The 27282-nt window shown below is 42.4% G+C and overlaps 2 protein-coding genes across 2 annotated transcripts; one reads left to right on the top strand and one right to left on the bottom strand.

Annotated features, from left to right (window-relative positions):
* Positions 1-126: 126 nt before the first annotated feature.
* On the bottom strand, positions 127-26748 carry pa2g4a (proliferation-associated 2G4, a). Its single transcript, XM_060919471.1, has 13 exons — positions 26560-26748; positions 22338-22466; positions 21482-21587; positions 19521-19590; positions 17892-17984; positions 17608-17671; positions 15240-15318; positions 15038-15116; positions 14501-14634; positions 2278-2372; positions 2027-2154; positions 1814-1867; positions 127-1672 (listed from the first exon to the last, which is right to left on the bottom strand). Exons 1-13 carry the CDS (start codon positions 26642-26644, stop codon positions 1610-1612), a joined length of 1179 nt encoding a protein of 392 aa, XP_060775454.1. The 5' UTR covers positions 26645-26748; the 3' UTR covers positions 127-1609.
* LOC132884204 (zinc finger BED domain-containing protein 4-like) lies at positions 11073-12366 on the top strand. Its single transcript, XM_060918027.1, has 2 exons — positions 11073-11492; positions 11668-12366. The coding sequence occupies exons 1-2, from the start codon at positions 11073-11075 to the stop codon at positions 12364-12366; spliced, it is 1119 nt and encodes a 372-aa protein (XP_060774010.1).
* Positions 26749-27282: the final 534 nt, after the last annotated feature.

The following is a 27282-nucleotide window of genomic DNA, read 5'->3' as shown; positions in this document are numbered from 1 at the left end:
TTGAGAAAATTTTCTCATTATTATGACTGTTATGAAATGCATTATTATTATTATTGACATACTGTGATTTTGAGCATGAATGTGCAGCTCCTACACCAGCCTTTACATTTAAAATGATGAGGCAGATTTAAAAAAAAAAATCAGTCTTGTTTTATTTAATTAGATGTAAAATAGTCCCATATACTAGTTTCTCCTAGAAACACAGGATAGTGTCAGTGTGCACTGATCTCAGGTACACAGCGCTGCTGAAGAGTGAGGTCTGGGAATCGAACTAAAGAGAAGCTCAGCACAGTCACACGACACCAGATTTAACCTGTTTTGCCCAGTCATTTCAGTTCAGTCCCACATCATCCTGCCCAATCCTGAACCACAGCACAGACACTTCACTGATGCACCTTTTTTTGGGGGGGAAGGCATCTGAATGTTGTGACTCAACCAGCAATGGCGCTGAATACAGGTTCTGTTTATAATTAATAATAATATGTACTAAATATCAGATTGCATTTGTGACTGGACAAAACTGGTCCTTGACCAACATACTGTCTGAGAAGTACGATCCTACAATTTCACAAAAAACATGTTAACTGAGGCAGATCAATCTTTAGAGTCTCCTCACTGCTCTCGCCTGACTCTGGACCACATTTCCATGCTTTTACCCACTCGGCATTATTTGGGGGTAGGGGTAGGTATGGTATAGTATATAATGTGCATGCAAAACAGGGCCTATGAAAGTGGCTTAGCAGCAAATTAGACCAGTTGATCTGACAAAATAATGTATGCACAGTTTCAAAAATTGACTGGGACTAATTTCATGATGCAGTAAAAGCTTTAAACAAGACAAAGACAATGTTTCATGTAAGGCGAAGGCAAAGATTGTGTTAATGATTAAGTTCTGTATTATTAGACAAATCTATCTTCTGATTTCAATCCCTCACTGTTAGACTAGAGGAGAAACAGGGATGGCAGTTAATAATAATAATAGACAAGTGTACCATAATTCCAAAAACGTCCCCATTTCAAAAAAGAATGTGACTGTATAATAACCCTGTTCATCCAAAACAGCATTTCAATACTCTCTGGAAGGGTTCTAGATCCAATTTAGAGTACCATTAGTCCTTAAAAGTGGGAGGCTTTGCTTAGAAATCACATCTCAGCCCTGAGGAATGACAAGCTTTTGGAAACTTTCTGAAATTGCTTAAACTGCTGAAACAGCCATCTCTCTATATTAACCTAGTACAGTTTCAATTCAGCTACTAAACCTTAACATTTTTATTAGATTATGAAGATCAACACAGTGGAAACCTTAATACTACAAAAGAACTGCTATTTTTAATCAATCAATTTCATTTCCAAAAGGTGTCATGTTTCAGTTCAGTGTAAACCGAGTGCTTCAAAAAGATAAATTCTAATAGATCAGTACAAATCAGTACAAAGTCATTGTCTGTCAGACCAATTTCAGTTTCTTCTATTTCCAAATCACACTATAATGGATGGCTTTTGTCACAGGTTTCAATGGACAACAGTTTAAGAGAAAATTTAGGTTTTCAAATTTCTAGGGCAGAAATTTGTGTGTCAGAGAATATGTATTGTTTTTAGGAGTGTAAGGTAACTATTTAGCTGCAACTTCATTCTCTGCTTGCTGCCCTGTAGCATTTTCTGCATTCTTGGAAGCCTATAGACAAAAGAAAAGATACAGAACAGAATAAAGAGAAAAGAAAACAATTGCAAAGGCTTACTGGAAAGCTTATGACTTGTCTTAAGTGGCATCACATAAAGCAGTTATAACGTGTCAGTCACTAACTGAAGGCCTCACCTTCTTTTTCTTCTTCTTCTGTGCTTTGCGACTTGCAGAGCTCTGTATCAGAGACTGGAAGAGAACGTGAAATGAACACCATGAAAAATTAGCAATAGCAATTCTTCATTTGTTTTTTAGAAGCTGAAAAAACATCATTCAAGAGATTTTCAATGCTACAACATTTCACCCAGTTGTAAACGGAATACTTTGCTGTAAAACCATGTTCCATACCTTCAGCTCAGGATCCTGAACGTCAAACTCGGATTTGTAGAGCTCAGGCTCAAATGGTCCACTGGTGATTCTCAAAGGCCCATTAGCCATCAGCAATACTGTGAACTTAAACTGGGCTACGAACTCTCCTAAAGAGAGAGAAGAAAAAAGACGGATTCCGTTTTCAGTTGATTTTATTATGGCTCTTGGAGAGAGAAAACTAAAAACATAAAAGAATGAGAATGAATCAAAAAGTCAGTGTAGATCCTCACCCTCTTTTTCACTGAGGACGCTGAAGGGCTGCAGTAGCTCATGTTTGGCACATTCGACCACTCCCAAACGGGCCTTCCCTTCATCTTCAAATGCCCTGCACAAAGGATGGAAGGAAGGATACTTGTAATCTCTACAACTACTTTTACTGTGTGTAAAATTCAGAGCCATATGCCTCACGGAGCACTAAGAATGATTTTGATATACATCATCCTGGGGTGCCCGTGACACCCCCCCTTTGTTGGACCATACATTTTTTTTTCAATAGCCACATAAGAATATTAAAAAAGCGCCCACTGTAATTTTTCTAACTTTTTTTTTTTTAAACTAGATTGTCACCTGGGCGGCACAGTGGTGTAGTGGTTAGCGCTGTCGCCTCACAGCAAGAAGGTCCGGGTTCGAGCCCCGTGGCCGGCGAGGGCCTTTCTGTGTGGAGTTTGCACGTTCTCCCCGTGTCCACGTGGGTTTCCTCCGGGTGCTCCGGTTTCCCCCACAGTCCAAAGACATGCAGGTTAGGTTAACTGGTGACTCTAAATTGACCGTAGGTGTGAATGTGAGTGTGAATGGTTGTCTGTGTCTATGTGTCAGCCCTGTGATGACCTGGCGACTTGTCCAGGGTGTACCCCGCCTTTCACCCGTAGTCAGCTGGGATAGGCTCCAGCTTGCCTGCGACCCTGTAGAAGGATAAAGCGGCTAGAGATAATGAGATGAGATGGTCACCACAGCCTCATTAGGGTTTCTATAACCTTGTATGGACTTCTTGTGGTATGGGCGCGAAAACCCAGTTTGTCAGAGTGTGCGGATGTAAGTGCAGATATGTTAAATAATACACAGTGCGATATGAGCATAAACTGCGTGAAACGCACACAACAGGCAAACAGTCTGAAACAGCAGGCAAAGTCGTAATCGAGGAAACAGGCAGGAGGTCAATCGAGGCGTGGACAGAATATCAGAGGCAAAACAATACAAGATCAAGGGACGAGAAACAGGAGTCGAAAAACCAGGTGGTCAACAAGAACAGGAACCAAGACTCAGTAAGGCACACTAGACGTGGTGTAATACTTCGTATCGTCCTTGCATGGGCGCAGTCCTTAAATAGCCCAAACGTAGTTCATTGATTAAAGCAGTCCTTCTCAAATAGTGGGGCGTGCCCCCTGGGGGGGCACGGTACCATGCCGGGGTGACCCCGGGGAACATGCTTTTGCCGTACTAGAATAAAGTGTAATTGCACATCCACTACAGTAGGTGGCAGCGGCGCTCTCATTGTCAGGGTGTGCGCGGGGAGTATTAGCGCTATGGGGTAGGTTTTTTTTTTGCCTACACACAGCAGGAGATATGAAGTGCAGTGAACACACTGATTTTATTTAGTTTTATATATTGCGCTCCTGAGTTAAATGTTGCTGATCAATTTGAATTTATTATTATTTATTGATTTTATTTAATTTTATTTTTCTGTATCAAATTTGAAAATGACCGAATTAGTCGGTTAAAAAATGTTTATAGTTTAAATATATATATTTTTTAATTTTGCAAATTGCAAGCACTTTGATGGACTTTAAATCTTTTCTGTTACAGACTAAAAAACAATAATTTTTTGCTGTAAAGTGATCTATATTTCTTTATTTTTTCGTTTTCTTTAATGTTAATAAGGATACAATGTTATGCAGAGGTGTACTTATATTATAAGTACACCTAACACCATTGTTATAAGTCTTAACAATTTTATAGACAAATTATACTATTTATAGTCACGGCGGAGAGTGGAGGGGCGCAAAATGTTTTCTTCTTCCTGGGGGGGTGCGTAACAGAAAATAATTGAGAAGCACTGGATTAAAGACGGGTGTTCTTTGTTAACGGCATGTGTGCTGGAGCTCATTAGGCGCGCGCGTAGCCCGAGGCGTGCCTTCAGGTGCATGAGTCAAGGCGCGCAGGACTGATACAGTTCTGTGCAAGCGCAACACGATCGCACTAGAAAGCCTGGTCAAGCTGCCAGTGTAGCTGCAGTCTTTTTAGTTGCGAATTACAAGTATTTCCTCTTGCGTTAATAATTCGCCATGTCAAAACAAGCGAAACTTTCCTCCTTCTTTCGACGTGAAGTGAGGTAAGCAATTTATTATATTTTTTTTCCATCAAAGTTGCATTTTGTGGCTTCGAAGTTAAGTTTAAGTGCCGTTTCTAGAACACGACATCAAGAAAACGTCGAAGAAACAGCAATAATGGAAGAGCCGGTTTCTAAGCTACCTAAAACTAGCAATGGTAATTATTTTTTGTTACATAATGAACTCAGGCTGCCAGTCAGTGTGTGACCCCCCCCCTTTGAAATATCCTAGCTACGCCCCTGACACACACACACACACACACACACACACAATACTGTGCAAAAGTCTTAGGCACCTTTTTTCATACAAACTTTGCTATAGACTTATTTTATGATGACTTTTACATTATGGAACCAGTACAAAAACACTTTAGATTTCCAAACATGAGTTTTCCAGCACAAAAGTAAATGTTACAGAAAAATGTTTGACAGTAAAAGAAAGCAGCACATTACATAACGGACCACTTTTCAGCCAAAAACATAATGAAGGCTGCTGGGTTTTGCTGCAAAATTAAGAAGCGAGTGTGACAGTCAAAGCGTCCAGAAGAACTGTGGCTGGTTCTGTAAGATGCTCACTAAAACCTACAGCTCATTTCCTTATAGTAAAACTGCACTCACTGTACCTGAGACTACTATTGTTTAAAGCAGGGGTTTTCAAAGTGTGGGAGAGTCAGCCCCCCCTCGGAGAGCAAATAAACAACAGCGCCCCCCCCTTACAATTTTTGTTGTTGTTATACTTAATGTTCCATTTGTATTTTTAAAAAAATGGTTGTTGTACACATTATTTTTTTCTTTTTCACATTTTAAACATCTGTGCTTTTTAAAACATCTTGTTTTACACACTTTAAACATCCCATAGCATCGTTAGCTAGCACCTCTTGGCAGACAACACACTGTGCCAGTGGAGCATCTTCAGATCCAGTCCATGAAAATCCAAACTTTAAATAATCGTGGTCATACTTCCTTCTTTTTCCAGTCCCCCAGGATTCCGCGGGCCTTTTTTGTTATTGTTGCAGGCTAAAATGTCTGATGTTGTGGGGGTTTTCCAAAAAAATTGCGATGAAAGTTGCGGTGTTTTTTAGGTTTTTGTTGCGATTACATTGCGGGAGGAAGTGAAAGTTGCGAGAAATTGTTGCAATTTTCTCTTTTTGTGATTAAAATTGAGTGATATGTTAAATATTAAGTTATTACTGAAAAACTATTGATTAAAAAAAACAAAGAGAAATGGTCCTATAAACATCTTTACCAATAAAAAAGATTACCAGGACCACAAAAATGCAGAAAAATAGTCTTTACTTATCCAAATTCACCTGTTGGTTCAAAAGTTAAAGTGCAGAGAACCTCACAGCACAACATGAAGTTACCTTAAAATATAATATAAATGCCTCAGGGCGGCACGGTGGTGTAGTGGTTAGCGCTGTCGCCTCACAGCAAGAAGGTCCTGGGTTCGAGCCCCGGGGCCGGCGAGGGCCTTTCTGTGTGGAGTTTGCATGTTCTCCCCGTGTCCGCGTGGGTTTCCTCCGGGTGCTCCGGTTTCCCCCACAGTCCAAAGACATGCAGGTTAGGTTAACTGGTGACTCTAAATTGACCGTAGGTGTGAATGTGAGTGTGAATGGTTGTCTGTGTCTATGTGTCAGCCCTGTGATGACCTGGCGGCTTGTCCAGGGTGTACCCCGCCTTTCGCCCATAGTCAGCTGGGATAGGCTCCAGCTTGCCTGCGACCCTGTAGAAGGATAAAGCGGCTAGAGATAATGAGATGAGATGAGATAAATGCCTCAGCTGTGTGCAGGCAGTCTCTCCTGAAGACTAAATTAAACAATAATTATAAACTAATAAAATAAATGGCTCAGGCTTCATAGAAGAAAAAAACAATTTGAACAGAATCTCACAGTATGATGCTGAAGCTACCTAAACAATGGAAAATAAAATACCATTTTGGCAAAAATGTTGGCATCCATTAACTTCTTGTATTAAGTAAAAAAAAATAAAGTGCACACAGTCCTTCACTGTAAACATAACACACTTTCAGTGTTGCCAGATACTGCTGACGTTTTCCAGTCCAAAATATGTTCAAAACCCGTCAAAATGCACTTGAAATCGTCCAATCTGGCAACACGACGCGCATGCTGCTTCTCTTGAACACACGGAAGTAAGGCGGAAGGTAGTTTGTCGACGTCACCTCAAGACGACACCAACGATTGGTCAAATTTGCGGGAAAGTTGCGGTGATTAGATATAATTGCAACACCGCCCTGAATTCGCGGGGATTGGTTGAATTTGCGCTGAAGTTGCAAATCGCAACATCCTGGAGGCTCTGTTTTTTTGCTTGGCCCAGACTTTGTCTCCTCACTCACTGTAGCTTTAGGTACTAAAAACCGATCCATTTTGTCTCTCACGTTGCGCCCCCCCTGAAGAACTCTGGCGCCCCCCGGGGGGGCGCGCCCCACACTTTGAAAAGCCCTGGTTTAAAGCAAAGGTTCGTCTCACACCAAATGTTGACTTTTTTCATATATAGATAGTTTTCACATGACGTCACAGAGTCGGGGATTCCCTAGTGGCGGCCATCTTGCGGGTCAAGCTTACCGTACGGGTGACTGAGCACGCATTGTAACGCGCGAGTACAAAGTCTTCAAAAGAACCCAAGCAGGCTATTTAAAGCTAGCAATGGTGCACACCTGTTGTGTTCACAGCTGTCATAATAGGTCAGATGATGAAGTCAAGCGGAGCTTTTATGGAATTCCCACTGTACGGGAGCACAAAGGCGAGCAAACAAACTCAGCATACAAAGGAGAAATCTATGGCTTGCGAGAATCAACCGCAAGGATTATCAGCCTTCCAAACACAGCAAAGTCTGCTCCGATCATTTTATAAGTGGTAAGTTGTTTAAATAAACAATCAATTGTGTTTAAGTTTGTTTTTGGAAACCAAAACATCATGTGAACAATCTCTGGAGAATGCCTAACTGGAACCGCTGAGTGTACGTTTACATTGTAATGTACACTTAATATCGCTCGTTTGTCACGTTTCTATTTGAAACTTGTCACTTCACTCACGTAAGGGTCATTTTTGAAAAACATTTTAGGTCTATTCTGTATGATTTGATTTGTGTTTGGGATGCAAACAGTGCGCCTTTTGGCGGATGCACACCGCTCGGGCTGCGCAAATGTGCGCAGCTTCCCGATTTAAACTGTTTTTTTCTCATCCTTATACTTCCTGTTTCATGGTCTGTAACGGATTTGCTTATTTAGTAATTTTAATACAGAATTTACTTTGAAATTATAATCAGACACTCCAATGCCCCCCCTAAAAAAAAAATCGGATCTGCGCGATTCAGGCGGCATCCGCCAAAAGGCACGCTGTGAATAAAGTTGTATATATCAGACAGCCTTTAAAGTTTGATGAAGTCAGTTTCAGGCTTTGGAGCAGGCTTTGGCAGTTTCAGGCTTTGGCAGCCCTGCATAGTCACTTGAAAATGCATCTTTGTCCACTTCGTAGGGGTCAGTTCCCCCAATCAAGGCCAGTTTGGCTGCATACCGTTGTCGTGAGATGTCGTCTAATGTATCTATATACTTCTGTTTGCTTGATTTTGCCGACATTGATCTTTATTTTAGAAAACTGACTATATAACTTCATAAATTCGTCCGAGATAACGTAGCCGGTAGTGGCGATGGTCCGTTTTGTTTGCCCCGCAAGATGGCGGCTGGGGGGCGTTCCCCGGAATGCCGTGACGTCAGTGAAAACTATCTATTACTGCTTAAGGCCAATTTATGCTGACAACCCAGTCCTCGCAGACGGTGTTGCAGATAGCATCTGCGTAGCCCCCCCACCTTCGCAGACGCTCTGCGCGCACCTCCCAAAAATTGTGACCACCGCAGAAGCCTCGCAGACAGCGTCGCAGACAAGAGGGCTCTGATTGGTCCACTCTACATCCGCTGTACACGCACTTCCGCTTCCCTACTTTCCCGGTTTGGTTTGTTTTCACGACCGGCATTTTTAAAAACACGAGCGAAGATGGAGCAGCACGAAGAGCGGTTGATTGAGGAAGTACGTACATCTATACGACTCCAGTTCTAGTCATTATAAAAAAAAAAAAAAAAGTTCTAGTCATTATAAGTAACCGGAGGATAAACACTCCTAACCACACCCACCAACTACTCCTAGCAACTTCGCGCCCCCTTGCGTTGTGGCGGTGAATAACATCGCGCACGCCGCTCAACAATAAATTACAACTGTCTGTGAAAAGCTATCTGCGAAAGCCTTGTCACAAGAGCATGCAGAGGCCTTTAGTGATCTTTATGGAATTTTTTTAAATGTAGAAACGTTTAATTTCATTATTTCTGAAGACATCTTTTCTCTATAGCATGTCATTGCATGTGCCTAAGACTTTTGTACAGTATTGTGATATATAACACACCGCGAGTTGGCCTAGTGGTTAGCGTGTCTGCCGGTAGATCGCGAGTTCTACTCACGGTCGGGTCATACCAAAGACCGTCATAAAAATGGTACCTACTGCCGTCTGGCAAGGCACACTGCAATACAGATGCGAGTGGGGAGTCAAACTCTCGTGGTTACCAGAGGAACAGCCCCCCCACTGTAACCCTAGCTAGGTAATAGGCGAGAGGCTGAGAGCTACAGAAACGGAGATCGGTACCGCCTAATGCGCCATACGGTGTGGGAAGGACTTTAGACTGTGATATATAAAATTGTGTGGTATAAATGCTGAAGATGGTAATAAATGAACATGGCTTATACACTCACTTGCCACTTTATTAGGAGCACCTGAACATCCGCTGATTCATGCAATTATCCAATCAGATGGCAGCAGCAGCAGCAGAGCAATGTACACAGTCATGTACTGACAAGTCAAGAACTTCAGTTAACCCTCATATCAAGCAGCAGAATGGGGGGAAAAAGATCATCTCAGTGACTTTGACCGTTGCATGTTTTTGGTGCCAGATTAGCTGATTTGACTATTTTATAAAATCTTGTTAGCCTGGGATTTTCACACATAGCAGTTTTTAGAATTTACATAGAGCGGTGCAAAACAAATTTTTTAAAAAATAATAATTTAATTTAAAAAAATATCACGTGAGCAGCAGTTTAGCAGGCAGAAACACACTGCTGTTGAGAGATGTCACGGGAGAATGGCCATCTTGGTTCAAACTGACAGGAAGGCTATGGTAACTCATCTAACAATCTTTACAACCATGGTGAGCAGAAAAGGATCTCAGAAGGCACAACACATCAAACCTTGAGACAGAGAGGCTACAATAGGAGAAGACCACATCAGCTTCCACTCCTGTCAGCCAAGAGCAGGAATCTAAAGCCTCGGTCACAACCGGCCGTACGTGCTCCTACGGCCGGTCTACGTGCAAAAAATGCAAGAAACGCACGGAGGGCACGCATGTGACGTGCTGACTTTCGAGCCGTAGACTGGCCGCTAGGGTTGGGCGATGTCTCCTTAATTGGCAGATGACGATGTTTACAGTGAAACGATGCGATGGACGATGATATCGTCAGAGGATGGGGGGGGTTGAGTGATTTGCGGAATTCATGACCAAATTTAATACTATATAAAAACATAATTAATAATTATAAAATAACAGTAGTATATAAGCTACTTGGTATTGATACTACGGACTTCCTGGGCTTTAACGTGTAAGGGAAAAAAAAAACTTCCATTGCATTTGAATGGCCCGTGCGCTGAGAATGTCACTATCCCATACTATATATTTATTTACTTAATTGTAACACTAAATAAATAATTAGGCCTACATAAAAATAATAATCTACTAATAACGATAATTTAATGGTAATACATTTTAAAAACTACCGTATTTCCGGACTACACATCGCTCCGGAGTTTGCATCAGCCAAAAAATGCATTATGAAGACGAAAAAAACATATATACATCGCACCGGAGTATAAGTCGCATGGCCAGCCGAACCATGAAAAAAAGTGCGACTTATAGTCCGAAAAATACGGTATATACTTTACATAATCCATACTCTTCCTGGGCTTTGGCGCGCTGCGCGTGATAAAAAGCTGTCGTTCCATTCTGCTTGAAATTTTAATGTTAACGATTAAAAGCTTCCAATTTCATTAGAAAGGCTCGTTTCATTTCATTTGAACAGCTGGCAGCCTACTATGACGCAGAAATTGGTTGGAAAGAAGGGCACGACTTCGCCTATTTGGAATTTCTTTGGTTTTGAACCAGATGAGCGTGGGCAACCAAAGGACATAAACAAATGTATCTGCAAGATTTGCGCATCTGTGGTCCGTGTCAAAGATGGACAGACAACAAATTTGCGCGATCACCTGCGTGTTCACCATCCTGAACAATATGCGACCCTCAACGTGTCCGTGCGTACAGGGCCTTGCAAAAAAGCGCAACCGACCATATCTGGGATGTTTGCGAAAAGCACTAAATATAAAACTGACAGTGACAGGTGGAGGGAGCTGACAGGTGTTGTGACTCGCTACCTGGCCAAAGAAATGGTATCGTTCAACACGGTGGAGAAGCCCACTTTCAGGGCCATGCTACACACGTTTGACAGGCAGTACGAGTTGCCAGGTCGCAAATATTTTTCTAATACGGCTGTACCCAATCTTTTCAATGAGATAAGAAGTGGCATTGCAACCGAGCTGGGCCAGGTGGAATATTTGGCCTTGACAACTGACATGTGGTCCAGCTGCAACATGATGCCATACATGTCAGTGACCGCACATTATGTCAACCAAGAGTGGAGAATGCAGTCCAAATGTCTACAGACCAGCTTCATGCCAGAGACGCATTCGGCGGACAATTTGGAGGATGCTCTGCGCAGCACGATCATGGAGTGGAACATACAGGAGAAAAGGATCGCCTGCATAACCACTGACAATGGGGCGAATATCGTCGCTGCCATCCGGCAGTTGAAATGGCAATGGCTGAGTTGCTTTGGCCACAACCTGAACCTGGCCATTAACAACTCCCTGGCGCAACAGAAAGCGAGCACAGACCGTGCTTTTGGAGTTTGCCGAGCTGTCAACGCTGCCTTTTCCCACAGCTGGCTACGGCGAAATGAGCTTCGGAAAGCGCAGGTGGAAATGAACCTCCCTGAGCATTCATTGATCACGGTAATATTTTAAACAGTTCTAACAACTAAATAGTATTTAAATTATTATATAGCTTTTTAAATCATTAGCATATTCAGGGCCAAATATAGGCTAGATTATTTTATCATTTAATGTGCAGCTTATTGACATTAGGCTAACTTAAAGTGGATAACTAGGCCTGTGTCTTTACTGACAGGATTGTGCCACGCGATGGGGCTCAAAACAGCAAATGGTGGAAAGAATACTGGAGCAAGCACAAGCCATCAAACGTGTGCTTGCTGAAGACAAAAGCCGCCGCCCACTGCCCCAGCTGACATGGCAGGACATAAGTGTTCTAGAATCGGTGAACAAGGCGCTGAAGCCAGTGGCGGATTTCACAGATATTCTTTCTGGGGAAAACTACATAACGGTGTCCTCCCTGGTACCCATGCTGGGCCATTTAGAAAGTGTGCTGGAGAAATGTGATGATGATTCCGAATTGACAGCCAACCTGAAGCGTGTTGTCCTGGAGCAGATGGAACGCAGATATGATGACACCATTCAGAGGATGCTGCGTAAAGCCACACTGCTTGACCCCAGGTACAGAGGCGACCACATGAGCCCCCAAGCACTTCGCTGTACAAAATGTGAGCTGATTGAAGAGGTCGTGGCAGAAATCATTCATTCAAGTGCAACACCCGGCCCGGCACAAGGCGGAGAAGAGGAAACGGGAGAAAGCGCCGCGGCAGTGCCCAAAAACAAGAAGGCGTCTTTGGGGAGCCTTTTAGGGAAGAGGGGAGCCAGAGAATCCACGCTCACTGACGAGCAAAGAGCTGAAGCAGAAATGGCCATCTACCTGCAGGAAAGTGCAATCGATGGGGAAGAGGATCCACTGATATGGTGGAAAAATAATTAGTGCAGGTTTCCGTTAATGGCAAACATCTCAAGAAAATATCTGTGCATATGCGCTACCAGCACGCCGTCAGAAAGAGTTTTCAGCACCGCGGGTAGTGTAGTCACCTCAATCCGCAGCTTATTAAAGCCAGAGAAGGTTAACATGTTAGTTTTCTTGGCCAGAAACATTGAAATTTAAACATGTTGGAATACACGGCCCTCTTAACCTTTTAAGTTATTACATTTTTTGCGCGTTTCGGGAAGCCATGTTTTCTGTTTGTTTTATTATTTTGCTTGCTCTTATACCCATGTTCTCTGGTTCTTTATTGTTCTGCTGTGATATCATAGTGAACTGCATGACGATTTCTTTTAAAGCTTTTGCAGTAAAAATGGCATAGACATTTAAAAGTTCTGTCTTTGTGGCAGCATTTCGTGCAGTATACCTTCCGTTATCTTGATCTTGATTTGTTGTTCAACTTTTAATAAACGTGTTTACAGAAACACCTTCGTGCCTATTCATTTTATAGCCTTTGTACTGCAAAGTTAATGCTTTCGCTGAAGTTGAACGTCATACAGTTGACAATGAGCATGTTTCCCGACGCACTACGACCAGGCTTATTCTATTTGCTCAAATATTTAACATTAATACAGACATGTAGAAAAAAAAACGAAGGCAAGCTATAGCCTCAAGATATAAATAATAATAGCCTATTAATAATAGAATAATAATAATAAATAATATAATAGGCTAATTAGTCCTATTTGTAGCCACACAGTATTTTAATTGTCATGTCTGACTACTTAAACTCTAATGCATATTAGTTATATTCGTGATTTGATCATTTACCGTGCAATCCTGCTAAATTTTTAGGTCAACAGGCCTAAAGAAGGTCAGTGCATGTTTCTGACAAAAAAGGGGCGTGGCATCGCGATGGTGGGTCATAAATGACGATGGACGATGATATCGTCCATTGGCACAACCCTACTGGCCGCAGAGGTTCTTTGTCATGTCAAACAAACTCTACGGGCGCTTACGTTTTTTCAGGCTGCAAGACAAACTTACGGCCAACGTGCGTCTTTCTCCATGAACAAAATAAACGCAGCGATTTGGGAAACGCCAAAAATCGCACAGCCAAAAAATCGTACGTCCGGTTGTGACCTAGGCTTAAGGCTACACTGAAACTGGACAGAAATGGGATAGTTTTGATGAGCTGGGACCCAGTGTCGCCTCAGACTCCGTGTAAGCCATTCTGTGTAAACTCTAGAGAGAGATCGCTGTGCATGAAAATCTCAAGAGATCAGCGTTTTCTGAAAAATTCAAACTAGCCAATATGGCACCAAAAACTTTGCCACAGTCAGTGAGATTACATCCCCCCCACACTCTCTTGATGTCTGATGTGAACATTAACTGAAGCATTTGCTTTTGTGAAGCATGATTTTGTGCACTGTGCTGCTGCCACTTCATTTGATAATAGCACAAATGTGCTAATAAAAAGCTAATGGAGCTTATTTTTATTTTATTTTCCCTTTTGTTTTTCTTTTTTGTGTAGTTTGATGTTTGAGTGTTTTTGTCCGCCGGTTGTGGTGTAGCTCCGGACCCAGTTTTGGGCGTCGGTTCGCCGTGGGTGATGCCTGTGCTCCTAGCTATGGACTGCAGTGAGCTTGTTGTTCATTTTAGCATCGTGGTTGTCCAGCACTCTGTGCAGCAGTGCTTTAGTGCTTGCCATGATGCTCTGAGCGATGTTGCTCGGTGGCATCGCAGCAGCTGTGCAGGCGGTTTGGGACATACCAGCGCTCTGCGTGGCGGTGCGTCTGTGCTTGCTTCGTGGAGCCATGGCGTGGTGTTCCGAGTGATGTTGCCCGATGCCGTCGCGGTGGCTGTGCTGACGGTGTGGGACTTGTTTTCATGCGCCTTTTGGTGGGACTGTGGCTGCTACACCATTGGAATGACATCCTGACCTTTATTTGGTGGACTTTTTTTTCTCTCTCTATAATTGTAAAGCAACCTTGGGTTTTGAGAAATGCACTATATAAATTGAACTTATTGTTATTAATGTGGTTTTCCTATGAAAGTGGCTGGTGAGTGGATTCATTTGCATTTTTTTATTCAGTTAATATTTGTTGAGTCCCTCAGGTGGCCAAGTGATATTTGGTACCTGAGAGTGAAGGGCATGGCATCAAAGCGTCTATCCACCTCACTGAAGAACATTCGAGAGGTCTTCATTTTCAGGCCGTATTGCTTACTGGGGTCCCGCTTGTAGATGGTGGTCCTCTGTCCTCCGTCTCTTGTCTGAGAGAACAAAAGGAGGTAGATTATTAGATGGTTCATAACTATTATTCCAATCCACAAGCTCAGTTTTTGGCTGTCTACAGAGAGGCAAGCAAATTTACTCCTTCTGTGAATCCCTTTTCTCTGTCAGGGCTGAAGAATAATTAACTGGTGTCAGAATTTATTTTTGACACAGTGGTGTCAAAAATAAATCTTCAGTGGAAAACCCCCACTGACTGGATTTAGCTCAGAATCTGTTCAGGACATCAGAACCAAAGAGGTGAAACATCATGTTATCAGCCCACGTGGCCTGAAGACAAGGCAACCCGGGTTTATCGGGAGCAGCATTTTCTTCTCCAGCTCTACTTAACATTTATAGTTTATTAGTGCATGATGTGATCAGTCGAATCAAAGGGATTATTACCTTTCCTTCCCCTGTACTGATCAGTACATCTACAGCATACACCTCATGGACCTCAAACTCCACTTTCTCATGGTCCTTCCTTTAAGGAAAACACACACGTTCTTTGTCACAGTCTTATTTCCACTTTTCGAAAAAAAAAAAGAAACAAACGATGAACAAGGTTTGTGACACTTTAATATCTGAAGGCAAGTGTGTGTCTTACCTTTGCTGGTCTGTGGGGTTTTGGATGATTGTCTTTTCCCCATCAATAATGTGTTGCTTTAACTGGTGGGACAGCATACCTACAAAGAGGAACCAGTAAAAAAACACATCAGATAACACAGCTTTCCCATATCACTGCTGGGACTTAGTGCATTCCATTTGAACTGGGAAGTTGGAATTTCCGAGCTCCCAGTCAGAAACTTCAACTGGAATGCCCCCTGAAGTCGGACTTCCAAATCGGAAAGTTGACTGAACCTCACCAAATCCGACCTCAAAATCCAAGATGGCTGCTTTGCACATCACTAAAAAGCTGTACTAATAGACTGTTTGTTTGTTTATTAGCACTTCTGTCTTATTTACAGTGAGAGTAAAAAGTATTTGATCCCTTGCTGATTTTGTTGGTTTGCCCACTAATAAAGACATGATCATTCTATACTTTTAATGGTAGATGTATTCTAACATGGAGAGACAGAATATCAAAACGAAAACCCAGAAAATAACTTTAAAGAATATATATTAATTGATTTGTATTTAATTGAGGGAAATAAGTATTTGATCCCTCTAGCCAAAAGCACTTAATACTTGGTGGCAAAGCCTTTGTTTGCAAGCACAGCGGACAGACGTTTGTTGTAGTTAACCACAAGGTTAGCACACATATCAGGGGGAATTTTGGCCCACTCTTCTTTGCAGATCCTCTCTAAATCATTAAGGTTGGTGGGCTGTCGCTTGGCAACTCGGACCTTCAGCTCCCTCCATAGATTTTCGATTGGATTGAGGTCCGGAGACTGGCTGGGCCACTCCATGACCTTAATGTGGTTCTTCTTGAGCCACTCCTTTGTTGCCTTTGCTGTATGCTTCGGGTCGTTGTCATGTTGGAAGACCCAACCACGGCCCATTTTCAACTTCCTGGCAGAGGGGAGGAGGTTGTCCCTCAGGACTGCACGGTACATGGCTTCATCCATCTTCCCACTGATGCGGTGAAGTAGCCCTGTGCCCTTGGCAGAGAAACACCCCCAAAACATAATGCTTCCACCTCCATGCTTGACGGTGGGCACAGTGTTCCTGAGGTCATAGGCAGCATTTTTCTTCCTCCACACATGACGAGTAGAGTTTAGGCCAAATAGTTCAATTTTGGTCTCGTCTGACCACAGAACCTTCTCCCAATCACTTTGTACATCTTTGAGGTGATCATTGGCATACTTTAGGAGGGCCTCCACATGTGCCTTCTTAAGCAGGGGTACCTTTCGGGCACTGCAGGATTTTAATCCATTGCGGCGCAAAGTGTTGCCAATTGTTTTCCTGGTGACTGTGGTCCCAGCTGCCTTGAGGTCATTCACTAACTCCCGCTATGTGGTTGCAGGCCGATTTCTCACAGTTCTCATGATCATTGCCACCCCACGAGGTGAAATCTTCTGTGGAGCACCAGACCAAGGTCTATTGATGGTCATGTTATACTTCTTAAATTTTCTCACAATTGCACCAATGGTTGTTACTTTAATACCCAGCATCTTGCTAATGTTTTTGTAGCCCATTCCAGATTTGTGCAGGTCAACAATCCTGTCTCTGAGGTCCTGAGAGAGTTCTTTGGTCTTACCCATGTTGGAGAGTTTGGAATCTGTCTGATTCTGTGAACAGGTGTCTTTCATACAGGTGATTAGTTAGAACAGGTGCCTTCAATTCAGGTAACAAGTTGATTGGGAGTGTCTAACTGGTCTGTGAAAGCCAGAACTCCTAATGCATACTAGGGGATCAAATACTTATTTCCCTCAATGAAATACAAATCAATTAAAATATATTCTTTAAAGTTATTTTCTGGATTTTCTTTTTGATATTCTGTCTCTCCATGTTAGAATACATTTACTATTAAAAGTATAGAATGATCATGTCTTTATTAGTAGGCAAACCAACAAAATCAGCAAGGGATCAAATACTTTTTACTCTTACTGTATATATCATTAACTCAGTTATACACACAGTACTGTCTATCTCCTATCTGTGGACATGTTGCTACAGTGTTTATATGGGCAAAATACAGTAGAATGCATTGCTATCTACTGGTATTGATAATAGTGTCCATCTTGGATTTCTAACTTGTACTGGAACTCTGGTGTGACATCATGCCCAGCTCTGACTTTTGAGGTAAACAGAACGCAGTAATAGCCTCAAATAAGCATTACATAAGCAAGCTGTATGTTTTATAAACCAGTAAATCCAAAGTCATCTGTATTATTTACACGCCAGTCAAAACCTGGTTGGGTATCCAGTCTCGCTGGCAAAGTAAGATTCTGTCAAACACGAGGTCCGATTTTCTCACACAGTGCTTTCAATGCATGATTCGTAGGATACAGTGATTCAGGAAACATGCTCACCTTCGATTGGATTGCATTTGAAAGAGTGGGCGATCTTGTTCCACGCCTCAGTCACCTGTGTGTTCTTTGGGGAAGAGGTGGTGGTGGTGATGAGAGGACAGAGACAAACAAGAAGAGCTATATAAGTACGACTCCATTCTCTGTATACAGCCGAGACTTATTTCCAACCCTGTACCTTATTCACGCCAGTTGTCTCTTTATTCAGTATACAGTTTCAGCACTGGTTGTCCTCGATATATGAATGACTGGCTGGTCTAACTGGCCTGTAAAGCACTTGCACTCACTTGGTTGCCAGGTTTTACAAGACGCAATGCTGCTTCTGCACACAAGTAGGCAGCTTTGATGACATCAGCTTTCCTGCCCGTCACAGGTGCTTCCTGGAACAAGTTAAAGAAATTCACACGAGGACATTAATAAGAACAAGTATAATAATAATAATAATAATCTCATCTCATTATCTGTAGCCGCTTTATCCTGTTCTACAGGGTCGCAGGCAAGCTGGAGCCTATCCCAGCTGACTACGGGCGAAAGGCGGGGTACACCCTGGACAAGTCGCCAGGTCATCACAGGGCTGACACGAAGGCTACGTTCACACTGCAGGCTGAAGTGACTCAAATCCGATCTTTTCGCCCATATGTGACCTGTATCCGATCTTTTATTGACAATATGAACGACACAGATCCGATTTTTTCAAATCCGACCCAGGCCGTTTGGATATGTGGTCCTAATTCCGATTCCTATCCGCTCTTTTCATATGCGACTTCAGTCTGAACCGCCAGGTCGCATTCATCCGACTTACACGTCATCAACAAGCCACGAACGTCACTATTCTGCGCTGAAGTAGGCGGCGGGTCTCTCAAAAAAAGTTACAACAACATGGCGCATAATCACGGGCGCAGATAGAGGGTGGGACTCGTCCCACCCAGATTTCAATTCACCTCGCTCGGTCCCCCCCACTTATAGGGAGGAAAAAACGTCTATGCTGTCTTTCTTTGCATAAGGCAAACCTCACGGAAAAATCAAAAGACTAATTACCATTCGGTTTATTGAGGTGCACGGCAGTGTATACATAGTTGCAACAATTCACATAAAACAAAACAAAGACTGATATTCGGTTGGTTGAGCTGCGCAGACTGCACAGGTTGCGAGCTCGAGCTTGGTTGCTATGATAACCCACAACAAGTTTGACAGGCATATCGGGGTTGGGGTTGGTTTGCTAGCAGCTTTGTCCTCCCCAGTTTTTTGGCCCCCCCAGTTCAAAAAACGTATCTGCGCCCCTGTGCATGACATCAATGCGAGGGACGCTTCGGGCTGTGAAGGTTCTGAATCTTCTCAATGGAAGGACGCAGAGGTTAGGGAGCTGATTTCCATTTGGGGGGATGCAGCTATTCAAGCTAGATTGGATGGGTCATACCGCAACCGGGCGGTTTTACTTCCATAAACACTGGCCATGCTCACTGCGTGTGACGTCGTCGTATCCTGCAATGCGCGTGCGGAACACTTTTAGGTCGCTTTTCGTTCATACCGAGGATCACATACAAGTCGCATATATTTGTTAATGTGAACGACCTCACAAAAAAATCGGATTTCACAAAAAAATCGGAATTGAGCATTAAGCCTTGCAGTGTGAACGTAGCGAAAGACGCAGACAACCATTCACACTCTCATTCACACCTACGGTCAATTTAGAGTCACCAGTTAACCTAACCTGCATGTCTTTGGACTGTGGGGGAAACCAGAGCACCCGGAGGAAACCCACGCGGACACGGGGAGAACATGCAAATTCCACACAGAAAGGCCCTTGCCGGCCACGGGGCTCGAACCCGGACCTTCTTGCTGTGAGGCGACAGCGCTAACCACTACACCACCGTGCCACCCAAGTATAATAATAATAGACCTAATTTTATACACACCTTACTGGCTCCAACAACAAAGCTATGCGCCACATTGGAGATAAAGCCATCAACATGTACTCCCAGGTCACTGTACAGAGAGGAAAGGGGAGGGAAAAAGAGCCAGAGATTAAAAAAACAACAACAAAAAACAGCATACAAGACCCAGGTTACCAAAACCACCAATGTTCTGTCATCTGACAATCAACAGGTTAAAACACTTCCTTTAAACTGAACAAAAGGCTCCATCCCATTAGAACAGTGGTATTCAAACTGCTGCAGGGAAACTGCTGGGGGGAAAAAAGGAATAGCTTTTTAGATGATCTTTCAAAAATGTACACTACCGTTCAAAAGTTTGGGGTCACTTTGAAATGTCCTTATTTTTGAAAGAAAAGCACTGTTCTTTTCAATGAAGATCACTTTAAACTAATCAGAAATCCACTCTATACATTGCTAATGTGGTAAATGACTATTCTAGCTGCTGGTTTTTGGTGCAATATCTCCATAGGTGTATAGAGGCCCATTTCCAGCAACTCTCACTCCAGTGTTCTAATGGTACAATGTGTTTGCTCATTGCCTCAGAAGGCTAATGGATGATTAGAAAACCCTTGTACAATCATGTTAGCACAGCTGAAAACAGTTGAGCTCTTTAGAGAAGCTATAAAACTGACCTTCCTTTGAGCAGATTGAGTTTCTGGAGCATCACATTTGTGGGGTCGATTAAATGCTCAAAATGGCCAGAAAAATGTCTCGACTATATTTTCTATTCATTTTACAACTTATGGTGGGAAATAGAAGTGTGACTTTTCATGGAAAACACAAAATTGTCTGGGTGACCCCAAACTTTTGAACGGTAGTGTATTTTTCAAAATAAAGTATACATATCCTTATTACTCATGGATGCTTTTAAATATATAAACTGGGCAGGCGCACTGATCCACAGTACTGTGCAAAAGTCTTAGGCACGTGTAAAGAAATGCAGTAGACTAAAAACGGCTTAAAAATAACGAAATGAAAGGTTATTTCGAAATGTTTAAAATACTATAAACAGCAGTAAGTTATAATAAATGAAACAAAATCAATATTTGGTGTGGGACGACCCTTTGCTTTATTTAAAAAAAAAGTCTCAGGTACAGTGAGTGCAGTTTTATAAAGAAATGAGCTGTAGGTTTTACTGAGTATCTTACAGAACCAGCCACAGTTCTTCTGGACACTTTGTCACACTTGCTTCTTCATCTTGCAGCAAAACCCAGTAGCCTTCATCATGTTTCGTTTTTTTTTTTTACCTAAAAACTAGTCTCTTATGTAATATGCCGCCCAAACATTTTTTTCCCCCTGTAACATTTAATTTTGTGCTGGAAAACGAACGTTTGGAAGTCTAAAATGTTTTTGCAGTGACTCGATAATGTAGAAGTCATAAAATAGAAATCTATAACAAAGAGCTATGAAAAAAATAAATACGGTGTCTAAGACTTTTTGTACAGCGCTGTACCTGCCGACCACACACATTTGGCTATAAAAAGAAGAGCACCTGCATAACTGTTATATTTCAGCCCTCAGTATAATTTATGGGTTTGTATGGAAATATACCAGATATTACATGTGATGCGGGTTGTTCTCCCTAACAAGAGTCTGAATACCACTGCATAAATATTATAATCACGGATGATGAGCAGATTGAACGTTTATCCAAATACTGACAACCACTCGATTTCATCTGACACATAATTAATAGAAAATTGTTTTACAATCTATATAGATGGCAGGAAAAGGTGATAGACAAACAGCGAGGGATCAGCAAGGAGGAAAAGACAATCAGAGGAGGCAAAATTACATCATCACGGAGACAAAAACAGTGGGGGAGGCTGCAAACAAGACAAACTAGTGCAGGGGAGAGGAGAGGAGGGGAGGGGAAGGGAAAAGGCAGGGAAGGAAGACGACTAGACACAGGCTTGCAACTTGTCAGAGGGTGAGTTGCCTACATTTTGACCAAGTCTCCGTCTTTAAGCGTGTAGTCAGGGTCGCTCTTCAAGGGAGAGAAGTGGCATACACAGTTATTGACTGACACGCTGGTGGGGAACGCAATGCCTGCAAGAAAACAACCACCAGTCCTCAAAACAAGTCCTTCTCCGACGTTTGGCACAATTAACAAATGAAGCTTGCAAAGACAAATCAGTTCCTAAAAGGATTAATACAACCAATGTATCTCTAATAGTCACCTGATGACCATAATAGGGGTGAATAAATCAGTAAACCAAGCACCCTGGAGAATCTGCCATCAATAGAATGGCTTTTATTAGCGTGCTCAAATGATAGACGAGCTTTTCCGAATCAGGAGCAGGTAGGTATGTATATGGGGGGAAAACGTCCAGCACGTATAAGTCTACTGCTCGAAACAACAGTCACCTTAAAGTTAAACGTATGAAGAGAAATAAAGACATGTGCCAGACAAATATATTTTACAGGTGGTGAAATGTGAGAACGAGGAAGTTCACCAATAACTTTTTGAGGGTGCAAACGTGACGACAAATTAGAAACTTCGTTAGAAAAGGACAAATGATCATATCGTCATTTGTTTCCCTTGCTCTGTATTAATGCACTTAGCTAGCAAACTAGCTTGCAATGCCTGATTACATTACGGTAGCTACCACTTTGGTTTCTGGGCAACACGTTGGAGCTTTTACTTGTCCAGTGGGCTAGTTAATAAATTTATGATTTGTCCACCCCTGTACATAACACACTAAACGAAAACAGTGCCAAGAGGTCAATTTAATCCACCATCCCATTCATACCTGGTATCATACACAAGTAATAAGATGTTCACCTTCTCCCTATTACCTTTCTTCATGTCCTTCTCCTTCTTGAAGACCTTCCCGGTCTCTGCCATAATGTAAGCGTCTCCTTTCTCACACAGACTGAGGACAGACACGCCGGGCTTGGCTGCTTCAAGGACCACACGCAGTGCCTCTTTAGGAGGATGACAAAAAGAGAAGAATGAAGAATAAAAATACGGAAAAGAGAACATGAGCCTAGTCATCATGGATAGAGACACGACAAGTTATCGTACTGAGATGTAGCGCACTGCAACATCCATCTGCCACAGATGATATAAATTAGGAAGCTATGGAGTGTTTTATCAGCCCTGCGAGGACCTGGCGACTTGTCCAGGGTGTACCCTGCCTCTCGCCCATAGTCAGCTGGGATAGGCTCCAGCTTGCCTGCGACCCTGTAGAACAGGATAAGCGGCTACAGATAATGGATAGATGGAGTGTTTTAATGTTAAAACGTTTAATGATATGTTTCTGAAAGGGGAAAGTTGTGGTAATTGGAGTAGACAGTGCAGTCTAATGCTGAACAGATGGAGTTCAGCTTTCAAATGAAAATGTCCGGGTCACACAGACGCACCCACTTCTTTCAACAGAAAAGCTCTTTGAGACTCACTGACAAGTTAATAAATAAGCATTTACCTACTTTTTAAAAATCCAGCTGAGTTGAATAGCTAATCTCCCCCCTCCCACAAGTTTTTTTTTTTTGAGGTGATTAAGGGCCTTGCCCAAGGGCCTAATAGTAGCAGCTTGACAGTGCTGGGGCTTGAACCCAAAACCTACTGATCAGAAACTTAAGAGCTTTAAAGTGCATATCACAGGTAAATTCATGAGCAAGATCAATGCAATTCTCCTATTTTATATTAAACTTTGGTCAAATATCTGTCACATTTTGCATTTTGTGCAATTTTTTTACCTTGCGCAATACCAGAAAAATTCAGTTGAAATCAAGCCATTTGAGGCGAATTGGTCGGCCTCTGAAAAAACTTGGCACTTGGATTTCCCGGGAAACATTGATTTTCGTGACGTCACATCTCCTTCGGAATCCTACATCAGCGCTGGTTTGTTTATGAGAAAATGACCTGGTGGATTTCTGCAAATTTCTTCAACGTTATCACGTAATTATTAAAATGGTTAACAGATGTATTGTAGGAGGGTGTAGCAACACCAATCTTGATGGGATTAGTACTCATCATTTCCCAAAAGACCGGACAACGAGAGAGAAATGGGAGCGCTTCATGCGAGGCACCCAGAAGCCGAGGACCAAAGCAGAGCCGAGAAAAAGACCAAGAAAATCGGCAATTCACAAGTTGACTGTTGCCAGGGTAAGAAATAATTCTGACATCTCATTATATTCTTCATCCAAAGGTGAAGTAACATTGCGCTCAAGTGACAATTCCATATTTCAATGCAAAATCACTCGCTGCTAAACTTGGTCTACACAGGCTGCACACTGAAACTGTGCAAGCTCACGCAGCCTGCTGGCGCTTCCACACGTCACGAATCTGGCTCCAGACTTCCTTGGGATTTTTCCAGATGCGTTTTGTTATTTTATTTTTTTCTGCTGTAGACAGATTGGCCTTGTGCAAAATTACCCTTCTGGAGGAGTGTGTAAAGGGACATACTTTCATATAAAAAACAAATCAAAATTGGTCCAGGATATGCACTTTAATCCACTAAGCCAGTAGCATTTCTTGTTTCAAGTAGCTATTGTTTGTGTGTATATATATATATTAGTGCTGTCAAAGTTAACGCGATAATAATGCGTTAACGCGATCTCAATTTATCGCGATTGAAAAAAATAGTGCCGTTAACGCAAATTCTAATTTGGCCCTGTGAGTCACCCGTAGTTCCTGTTGAGGCTTGTCGCGCGCTGCTTCAATAAGAGTACGTGTGAGTGATGGAGAAAGGCACAGACATATAAACATCCTCGCCGCCATATTGGATGGAGCAAAGTGGAGATTCTTCAGCCGTCTCCGGTATAGCGTCTAGACAGTAGCCGAGAATAAAGATGCCTCATTCATGTGCTGCGTTTAACTGTACCAACAGGTTTACCGTCCAAACAAAATCACATGGGATTACCTTTCACAGGTGAGACTGGAAAAATACTTTTCAATACTGTTCCTTCAGTCTTCAGTTTCCCAGCTCATCTCCACCGGGTAGGTGTATAGTTATAAGCAGTGAGAATTAGATAATACAGTGCCACACTATGATGAACGTTTTTGAACATATGATGAATCTTTTTATTTTTGTTATGTTTTTTTCTTCTTTTATGGCAAATACTTCTCTTCAAAAGAAACTAATGAAGAGTAAAATAAAACTTTTTTTTATTTTCACAGTGATATGCACTTTATTTTTCATCCCTTGGTTTTCTCATCTAATATGGAAGTTATGGATGTCAGTGGCTGTGACAAGACGTGTTATGCTCTGCAATAAAAAAAAAAAAAAACCACATTGGTACAAAGCAAGCCCATTCACTTTTTTATGCTGATAAGAGAATTACAATGGTTTTTCATGTGACAAAAATGTGCGATTAAATTGCGATTAATCGCGAGTTAACTATGACAGTCCCAACATTAATCGCGATTAAATATTTTAATCGCTTGACAGCACTAATATATATATATTTATTCCACTTCTTTACAAAATGCATCACTGATCGATGAGTCAAGCTCCTAATACAATGTATATTGCATTATCATCACTATTCCTCTAACCACTGAAAAGTAGTCAACTAACTGCACACGTTAAACTCGCTAGTCTTTTCCCGTCCACATTCATAAAACTAATCCATCACTCTGATGTTCACACTGCAGAAGATTCTCATGGTTAACACATCACAATGCAGGATGTTCTGGTTCATTCTTTTTTCCTCCCCATGCTGTGTGAATTATCAAGTCTGTATGTTGTACTCCTTTTTTTTTTTTGCACTCCTGGACAATATGCAATATAAATGTGCAATACCTCTCCTGCTGGGCTTTTTTCACATCTTTTTTAATATGTTTGCATATGTAAATACTTGGGCGGCACGGTGGTGTAGTGATTAGCGCTGTCACCTCACAGCAAGAAGGTCCGGGTTCGAGCCCCGTGGCCGGCGAGGGCCTTTCTGTGTGGAGTTTGCATGTTCTCCCCGTGTCTGCGTGGGTTTCCTCCGGGTGCTCCGGTTTCCCCCACAGTCCAAAGACATGCAGGTTAGGTTAACTGGTGACTCTAAATTGACCGTAGGTGTGAATGTGAGTGTGAATGGTTGTCTGTGTCTATGTGTCAGCCCTGTGATGACCTGGCGACTTGTCCAGGGTGTACCCCGCCTTTCGCCCGTAGTCAGCTGGGATAGGCTCCAGCTTGCCTGCGACCCTGTAGAACAGGATAAAGCAGCTACAGATAATGAGATGAGATGTAAATACTTAATTTATCTAGAAGTTCTCTTTTTTTCTATTCTCTGTTTATCCTATAATGATGCTACTGGAATTTTAATTTCCCTGAGGGAACCCTCCCAAAGGGATCAATAAAGTTCTAATCTAACCTACACACTACTCCAAGAATTCCCCTCCATCCTGGAGTGGGACAAGAAAGCACTTAAAAACTTATTTTCATATCCGTAAGCCCCGCCTCCTATGTACAAACCTGTACTCATTTTCGTATCACAGAGCGCCAATGAAAAGCTAGGAAGTGTGAACTAGTAGCCAATCACAGCGCAGGAGGCGGGACTTTTCTGAACGTGAGTACAGGAATAAAAACGAGTGCCTTCAAGTTAGCTAGTCATGCAGCATTAGCGTCGTTAATTGTTCGTGTTGGGAGGAGCACACGCGGGTAATGCTGGATAATTACATGCTGCAGGATCAGTAAAAGAATCCTGACTCTATCCGGGCGAGCAACTCAAACATCTACTGTAGAAGGGACTCATAAACTAGATCGCTTTAGCTGTGGCTAAGTTAGCATGCTAGCTAACTGGTAGAGGAGAGCCGAGAACTCATTACAGACCAGATATGTTCTCAGGAAGAAACAAAACTAAGATGTGCATATATATATATATATATATATATATATATATATATATATATAAAATCACATTGGTAATGTCTACATCGCCATTGATCGGCCATCATTTCCGGTGATGCTAAGCTGAGTGTTCCTGCTCGGCACATGGCTGATATGAGACTGTACACGCAGGCCAGCAGCAGCAGCAGGTCACTCACACACTCCGCTCCATCACCAGCCTCCTCTAATCAACTTACGGTTCGCAATATCACCGCCCATCTTATACTTGGTCACAACCAAGTCCTCTGCTATGGTCTGCTCTTGCTGTTCGTCGTCGGACATCTTTGCAACAGCGAATCCCAATCCGATGCGTGGAGCAGCAAGATCAGCCAGAGCACCAAGCTGCTCACCGCCACCGAGCTTCGTTCTGCTAGCCCCGCCCAGACCACGCCCCCTGTCTTCCTGCGTCACCCAACAACAGCCCCACCCACCGCCAAAATACAAGTTGCAGATACACGTTTTAATCGAATCGATTCTTTTTCGATTTTCATTCAGGTTATATTTTTTTCTATACTTTTTTATACATATTTGGTATCAATAAAATTACATTTAATAATACATGTCATTAATATAAAATACTCTGTTACCGGGAAAGCAGTCAGATCAGATGGTATCCCAACTGAGGTTTGGAGGTGTTTGGGTCAGATCAGGGGCGGCCACTGTAATTTTTCTAACATTTTTTTGGATGTTTGGGTCCGATCAGGGGCGTAGCCGGGGGGGGGGTCCTGGGGTACCCGTGACCCCACTCCCCCCTTTGTCAGACCATACATTTTTTTAATAGCCGCATAAGAATATTAGAAAAGCGCCTACTGTAATTTTTCTAACTTTTTTTGGATGTTTGGGTCCGATCAGGGGCATAGCGGGGGGTCCTGGGGTACCCGTGACCCCACTCCCCCCTTTGTCAGACCATACATTTTTTC

Source organism: Neoarius graeffei, chromosome 4, assembly GCF_027579695.1.
Source record: "Neoarius graeffei isolate fNeoGra1 chromosome 4, fNeoGra1.pri, whole genome shotgun sequence".
Taxonomy (NCBI): Eukaryota; Metazoa; Chordata; class Actinopteri; order Siluriformes; family Ariidae; genus Neoarius; species Neoarius graeffei.
Note: the sequence above shows the minus strand (reverse complement) of the source record. Positions and strands in the feature narration are given on the sequence as shown.